The sequence below is a fragment of the Puntigrus tetrazona genome, chromosome 17, assembly GCF_018831695.1.
Source record: "Puntigrus tetrazona isolate hp1 chromosome 17, ASM1883169v1, whole genome shotgun sequence".
NCBI classification, from domain to species: domain Eukaryota; kingdom Metazoa; phylum Chordata; class Actinopteri; order Cypriniformes; family Cyprinidae; genus Puntigrus; species Puntigrus tetrazona.
The window spans coordinates 176,636-176,904 of record NC_056715.1 but is presented as its reverse complement, the minus strand read 5'-3'; the positions used below and the strand labels follow the sequence as shown (position 1 = coordinate 176,904).

The window sequence follows — 269 nt, the reverse complement described above, 5'->3', positions numbered from 1 at the left end:
GTGTTAACCTTGAGATATGCTCTTCCCCATCTCACAGGTGAAAGATCCCCATATGGGCCCTCTCCTCTTAGCCGACCATCCTCAGAAACACGGGCATTCCTGTCCCCTCCTACACTGATGGACGGCCCCCCTCGGCTCTCACCACAGTTTATGGGTCCAGGCAGAGGTGATATACACACATCCCTTTCTTTTTTTNGGTCAGATACTTTCCACTTCCCTTTGGCTAGATGTCTTAAACATGTTTTAAACATGTCTATGTGTTTAAAATG

General features: G+C 47.4%; 1 protein-coding gene across 1 annotated transcript in view; it reads left to right on the top strand.

The window, feature by feature from the left end:
• LOC122361938 (melanoma inhibitory activity protein 2-like) overlaps positions 1–269 on the top strand; it is a 17,038-nt gene that overhangs the window by 12,038 nt on the left and 4,731 nt on the right. The window contains exon 24 of the mRNA XM_043263165.1: positions 38–166. Within this exon, the coding sequence (XP_043119100.1) occupies positions 38–166 (129 nt within the window). The remainder of the gene's footprint in view (positions 1–37; positions 167–269) is intronic.